Genomic DNA, 6,276 nt, shown 5'->3' on the forward strand with positions numbered 1-6,276 from the left:
TTAGATCTACCTCTAAACCCTCAAACCTTCAAAGTTGGATATTGGGTGCAACTAAAAAAAATAAAATTTAATGAATATGCTTATTTTGTTTTTTTATCCAAAAATTTAGTTCATAAAAAATATTATATGATTTAATATAGATACAGATATATTACAGAATATAAATAACAAGATTGCACATCGGAGTCGATAGATTTGGTTTCCCGAATCTTGATGAGATCACATCACAATTCATCATAGTCACATCTCCCCCATCAAAAACCTGAAACAAAAATGACTGGGTCCCTAATCATATTATCGTTGGATGAGCCGGTAGACTTCGGGTGTTTAATTTCGCGTGCGGCTTTTTTGCAAACCCTAATCAAGCTATCTATATAAACCATGCTGTACACGACTTTTCCCGCAAGCGGAGAGGACGGCAGAACGCCATGGTGAGTTGAAACCCTTCCCCTCCTCATTCCACTTCCCCATCGTTTCTAACCGTCAATCTTGTTTCTTTGGTGATTTAGGGTATCGATCTCGTCGCCGGTGGTCGGAGCAAGAAGACTCGTCGTACGGCTCCTAAATCCGACGATGTCTATCTGAAACTCCTAGTTAGGGTACGGTTTACTTTCATATATATATTTTGGCGGACTCATTTGGTGGTCGAAGGAAATTAATCTCTTGTTGTTGTTGGGATCATCAGCTATACAGGTTTCTGGTGCGTAGGACGGGAAGTAAGTTCAACGCCGTGATCCTGAAGCGGCTCTTCATGAGCAAGACCAATCGGCCACCTCTCTCCCTCAGGAGGCTCATCAAGTTCATGGAAGGAAATGTATAAGCTTCTCCATGGCTATTGTTTTTTGAAGCTTTTGTTGGTTCATTTCTTCATCTTGCGTCTGATCTGCGTTAATCTGTTGGTTTGGGTTAGGAAAACAAAATAGCTGTGATTGCCGGGACAGTGACGGATGATAAGAGGGTGTATGATGTGCCTGCTATCAAGGTGACGGCTCTTAGGTTCACGGAGACGGCTAGGGCGAGGATTTTGAAGGCTGGCGGAGAGTGTCTCACTTTTGACCAGCTTGCTCTCCGAGCTCCTCTTGGACAGAACACTGTATGCCTCCAACTATTATATTGTTCAAATTATCATTTTCTTCATATAGTTCTTATTTGTTCAAATCCATCTTGCCAAAATTATGTTCTTTCTCGTGTTAATTGTAAAAAAAAACCCACGTATTTCATTATTGAGTTTTGTACGCTAATTAAATTACTGTATCTCAGAGCAGATTAGAAACTAAACGTCTGTTTTCCTATAGTGATTTTTCTAAGCTTCTACTTATATATTATTTTATTTATTTCTTAACTTTGCTTCCATATACCATAAGGTATGTGATTTGTTGGGTGAAGATGTTTTTGGTTTTTAAAGACTATTTTTTGTGTAGTGCACTTTTGTTTAATTGACCTTTTCTAATCTTTTAGTTATTTTCAACATCGTGTTGCAATGATGATATTGTTATTCACCCAGCTCATTATGAGATTTTCCTATTTTTGGAACATCAAAGAAATGTTTCATGACAATATCTGACTATATTACGAGATTATCCAGTTTTGTTATTAACCAAGCTGATAAAAGCTTATTCTATTTCTTATTCTTCTGGTTCCCGATGATGTTTGTCATTTTTACCATGCTAATGCTGAAATACTTTGACGAACCTTCAATGTGTGTCTTGAGGGAACTTTTCTTTATTTTTTGAGCCAATCTAGTTCCAGTTTGCATTGAGGTGTCTTAATATCATAGTGGAATTTCAAATTTATCTATTTTGATATCATTATTTCCACCATTGTAGTATTTCCATGTAGCAGTGGATATCTACTCGTGGAGAGTAAGCATGCAATGATGATATTGTTATTAACCCAGCTCATTATGAGATCTTCCTATTTTTTGGAACATCAAAGAAAATTTTCATCACAATATCTGACTATATTACAAGATCTTCCAGTTTTTGTTATTAACCAAGCTGATAAAAGCTTATTCTATTTCTTATTCTTCTGGTTCCCAATGATGTTTTTTGTTTTTTACCATGCTAATGCTGAAATTCTTTGATGAACCTTTAATGTAAATCCTGAGGGAACTTTTCTTTCTTTCAAATTTTCAAACTTATCTATTTTGATATCATTCTTTCCACCATTATAGTATTTCCATGTATCAGTGGATATCTACTTATGGAGAATAAACAGGGAATGATGATATTGTTATTAACCCAGCTCATTATGAGATCTTCCTTTTTTTGGAACATGAAAAAAATGTTTCATGACAATATCTGACTATGTTACGAGATTTTCCAGTTTTTGTTATTAACCAAGCTGATAAAAGCATATTCTATTTCTTATTCTCTGGTTCCCGATGATGTTTGTCATTTTTTACCATGCTAATGCTGAAATACTTTGACGAACCTTCAATGTGTATCCTGAGGGAACTTCTCTTTTCTTTTCCTTCAAATTTTCAAACTTGTCTATTTTGATATCATTGTTTTCACCATTATAGTATTTTCATGTATCAGTGGATATCTACTCGGGGAGAATAAACAGGCAGTGATGATATTGTTATTAACCCAGCTCATTATGAGATCTTCCAATTGTTGGAACATCAAAGGATTTGTTTCACCACAATATCTGAGCAAAACTAAGTTTATCTTTTCTAGTCCTTCCATTTTGCATTTCCTGTGTTCCGGATTGCTTATTCAAGACTGACATTATTGAATGATCTTATGAAAACTGCACACCACATTCACTCTTGTTTTAAACTATTTATTTGTTGTGATAAAAGTTTGTTCTCAATGTGTAGATTCTCCTGAGGGGTCCCAAGAACGCGAGGGAAGCTGTTAAGCACTTTGGCAAAGCTCCTGGTGTGCCGCACAGCCACACGAAGCCTTATGTCCGGGCCAAGGGGAGGAAATTTGAGAAAGCAAGGGGAAGAAGAAACAGCAGAGGATTCAGGGTTTGAGTCAGTTAATTCGGTACTACTATTACAATTTGATCTACCAACAACCAGCGATCTACCATCTTGTTCTTTCTTTTATGTTCTATTTTGCATGATCTGGGATTGTTAATTTCCCCTGAATTTCCCTGGGCCTTTTGAGTTATTTAGTGAAACCTTCAAACTTAAATATTTGTATTTGGTTAAAATGCATCTTTCTTCTTAAGTTTCCATGCTTTTCTTATTTATTCATCTTTGTTGATGAATTTATTTTTATTTCCAAACCTAAAAGAACTTGCTGATGAATTCATATATATGATCAGTGATCTCATCAGGCTTTTCCTGGTTGATAAAATGCCCCACTCCCTCCATCACGACCACCTCCTCCAGCTTTGGCACATCTCCTTTAAACCCTCCTTTGTGAATGTAATCCTGAATACCCTTGTAGTGGTATGCCAAATCTTGATCTCCCACAATGAACTTTACAGGCACTTGGATCTTCATTCCACTCCATGTAGCCCCCAGCTCCCAGTTCCTGCATCAAATTGTTCTGAAATTGATAACCACAACTTCCTTTTGCAGTTGCGATATTGATACGCTTACAAGTCCAAGCATCTGTAGTAGTTGAGTGGCCCTGTGAAGCCGGATTTCTCAAACTTGCTCACAAGGTAGCCGAAATCGTCCTTGGTTAGCCAGGCCGGCAGTGCCATCTCTTTCGCGTTAGCGAGATCTTCCTCGCTCATGACCGGTGTCTTTGGATCACGATGGGAATACAACGATCGCAGAACGTTTTCTGTACTGATGCGATCGAACTCTGCCTCCATCTTCCCTGGCTCCTACATGATCACCAAAGTCTAATGCACCTAAAGCAAAGCATTGAAGGCGGGCGAGTGAGTTCAAATTACTTGGAACTTGCAAACGTAGTAATCGTCTCCATATATCGATCTGAAGTGAGCCACAGGCTTCACGGATGGGTTGCGTGGCATGAAGGGCATGCTTAGGATCACCATCGCCTTCACTCTGTCAGGCCTCGCCAGACTCGTCTGCCAAGCCACCATCGCACCCCACCCGTTGCCCACCAGCAATGCCTGGATTTACGATGCAAAGTTACTCAAACGCTCTGCTCTTAGTTTTGGAAGAGTCGAGGAAGATGATCGAAGAAATTGCGTGCCTGGGGGATGGAGAGCGCGTCTAGGAGTGCGATGAGGTCTCCGACAATGTGGAAGAGTGAGTAGGAGGCGACGGAGGGAGGGGCGGATGTGTCGCCGTAGCCACGGAGGTCGGGGGCCACGACGCGGCACCCGCGGCCGGCGAGGCCGAGGATTTGGTGGCGCCACGAATACCAAAGCTCTGCAAAGCCGTGGAGGAGCACCACCACCGGTGCTCCCGTCTCCCCCTTCTCTGCGACGTGCATAGTGATGCCGTTCCCTTGCACCATCCGGTGGACAATGTCGTCGGCTTCCATTATTTTCTTCTTCTTCTTCTTCCAACTTGCATAAATTTTATAGTCCAGTGATGATTCCATGGTGTGGTATGGAAAGATGCGTTCAGAAAGGTGACAAAGCTAATAAACTACCATACAAGAAGGTTTTGTTGAGAGTTTATTTCTAACTTTGATTCTTTGGTCATTTTCTTTCATCAAGTAAAAAATAGATTTTTCTTGGATTATGATGAATTCTTTCTACTCCAAAAGGGAAGAAAATCCCATATTTCCCCAAGAATTTACTCTTCTTTCACACAGCAATAGACTCTTGTCAATTATTCCCCATGTCCTCTTCTCACAAATATTTAAGAGTATGAGCCCACTGATACGATACAATGAGTTGGCACCTTATTCTTGCACATATCTTATTCCATCTCTTTCCTTTCAATTTCTTTCCCATCGTAACAAAATTGTCATGCATTTTTTCAACAATTTGACCAGCACCCACCGAATCACCACAACCTGCTCCTATTGGATTGTGCTACACACTTGGAAAATCTAGACTTGGATTTTTGGCTGTTTTCCCATTCTTTTCATTCATTAAAATTTGGTTGGTGTGGTTATTGATGCTGTCTGAAATTGGGAAGATGATGAACTGAGATGACTATGTTATTGATTTGATGAAGATTTCATGTTATCGTGTAATACAGAGAGTGTTAATATCAGGTTAGGGAAGGGGTATTCGATGTTGTTCCTCCGACTTTCAAGTCAGTGCTCGATTTTAGAAAAGAAAATAATTAACTATAGCTGATGCGGATATAGTGAATGGCATAGGAGGGATTAGGGAAGAAGGGAAGGGCAGATTTGTCATTTTATTTGGTGAGAGTTTTGTGCTCATAAAGGGCATTGTTCACATGCAGCAAGGGGGGGGGGGGGGTTTGGGTGCGTGGAACCGTCGCCAGGAGGAATAGGGCTTTCTTCCTCCATCCTCCGCTCCTCACCGGAGTTGACGCCGGCTGCTGGCCGATACCTCTTCTCCTCTACCCCTCGTGATGCCACCGCTGGGCAGATTCGCCACTACTGCTCTTTTCCTTCCTTCTCGCGACGCCGGTCATAGCGTCTCCCTTTCCTTCTTCCTCCATGCTTATGTCGCCGCGCCGGTCAGCTCGACGCCGGCAGCCAGCGGAGGCTTCCCCTTCTGTAGCTAAGGGGAACCCAAGGAGGGAGGCGCGTTTTCCTCTGGGCCGCCAAGCACAAGAGGGGGTCTGGTCACCTCTCCTCTCCTCTCCTCTCATCCTCTCGCCGACAGAGATCTCCAGTCGCCGCTACCCCTCTCCTGCACAGCCTCCACGTGCTGCGGCCTCCACCACCAGCGAATGCCTCAGCCAGCAGGCGTCGATTTCAGCAGGCACCGCTGACTCCGCACCCGGCGGGGGCGGCTGCCTTCGGCGAGCACCGTGCTCCCTCCAGCAGCTACCAGTGCTTCCCGTCACTACTGCCGCCTCCAGCGGCCGCAGATATGGACACAGGCACCTCCAGCAGCCGCTGGCATCGCCCTCTAGTGGGCCGCCTCCGTTGATAGCCGCCGTCTGAAGGCTCAGGTTTGTCTACGTTGGCCCTCGAGTCAAGATAGTGTTCGGCCTGAGAGCCGGTGTGATTTTGGCCATCGAGCTGCTATATTTTACTTTATGCGTTGTTATTGTGATTGGGGGTTATTGGTCTCATCCGGCCTGCGTGCCGTGTTCCGGCCTGTGAGCCGTATTGGTATTCCGGCTTATGTGTGCCTTTGGGACTCATGCCGCGCCGGATTCTGCATCGTTACCTTCCGATCTGGTTCCTCGGTCGACTCACATCCATCTTCTTGTTAGAGCCGCGATGACTCTGTCAGCATCGTGAT

The 6,276-nt window shown here is 42.9% G+C and overlaps 2 protein-coding genes and 3 non-coding genes across 5 annotated transcripts; 4 read left to right on the forward strand and 1 right to left on the reverse strand.

The window, feature by feature from the left end:
• The first annotated feature begins 326 nt into the window (after positions 1–326).
• LOC121995885 (60S ribosomal protein L18-2-like) lies at positions 327–3,182 on the forward strand. Its single transcript, XM_042549657.1, has 5 exons — positions 327–431; positions 510–599; positions 686–814; positions 911–1,093; positions 2,825–3,182. The coding sequence occupies exons 1-5, from the start codon at positions 429–431 to the stop codon at positions 2,981–2,983; spliced, it is 564 nt and encodes a 187-aa protein (XP_042405591.1). The 5' UTR covers positions 327–428; the 3' UTR covers positions 2,984–3,182.
• On the forward strand, positions 1,637–1,717 carry LOC121999004. The gene has a single exon (XR_006116775.1). It is a non-coding gene; the product is annotated as a small nucleolar RNA snoR53Y (small nucleolar RNA).
• Positions 2,032–2,113, forward strand: LOC121999001. The gene has a single exon (XR_006116773.1). It is a non-coding gene; the product is annotated as a small nucleolar RNA snoR53Y (small nucleolar RNA).
• On the forward strand, positions 2,377–2,458 carry LOC121999002. Its single transcript, XR_006116774.1, has one exon. It is a non-coding gene; the product is annotated as a small nucleolar RNA snoR53Y (small nucleolar RNA).
• On the reverse strand, positions 3,096–4,433 carry LOC121995886 (epoxide hydrolase A-like). The gene is made up of 4 exons (XM_042549658.1): positions 4,128–4,433; positions 3,862–4,044; positions 3,560–3,792; positions 3,096–3,491 (listed from the first exon to the last, which is right to left on the reverse strand). Exons 1-4 carry the CDS (start codon positions 4,419–4,421, stop codon positions 3,242–3,244), a joined length of 960 nt encoding a protein of 319 aa, XP_042405592.1. The 5' UTR covers positions 4,422–4,433; the 3' UTR covers positions 3,096–3,241.
• Between the last annotated feature and the right edge of the window lie 1,843 nt (positions 4,434–6,276).

The sequence above is a fragment of the Zingiber officinale genome, chromosome 6A (assembly GCF_018446385.1).
Source record: "Zingiber officinale cultivar Zhangliang chromosome 6A, Zo_v1.1, whole genome shotgun sequence".
Lineage (NCBI taxonomy): Eukaryota > Viridiplantae > Streptophyta > Magnoliopsida > Zingiberales > Zingiberaceae > Zingiber > Zingiber officinale.

Bases quoted from the DNA above. Each gene is read 5' to 3' on its own strand.
- LOC121995885 (XM_042549657.1), top strand. The intron at 600-685 runs GTACGGTTTACT...TGGGATCATCAG, and splicing joins ATCTGAAACTCCTAGTTAGG to CTATACAGGTTTCTGGTGCG. The intron at 1,094-2,824 runs GTATGCCTCCAA...CTCAATGTGTAG, and splicing joins CTCCTCTTGGACAGAACACT to ATTCTCCTGAGGGGTCCCAA.
- LOC121995886 (XM_042549658.1), bottom strand. From the start codon at position 4,421: ATGGAAGCCGACGACATTGTCCACCGGATGGTGCAAGGGAACGGCATC. The intron at 4,045-4,127 runs GCACGCAATTTC...TCGTAAATCCAG, and splicing joins ACGCGCTCTCCATCCCCCAG to GCATTGCTGGTGGGCAACGG. The intron at 3,492-3,559 runs GTAAGCGTATCA...AATTTGATGCAG, and splicing joins TACTACAGATGCTTGGACTT to GAACTGGGAGCTGGGGGCTA.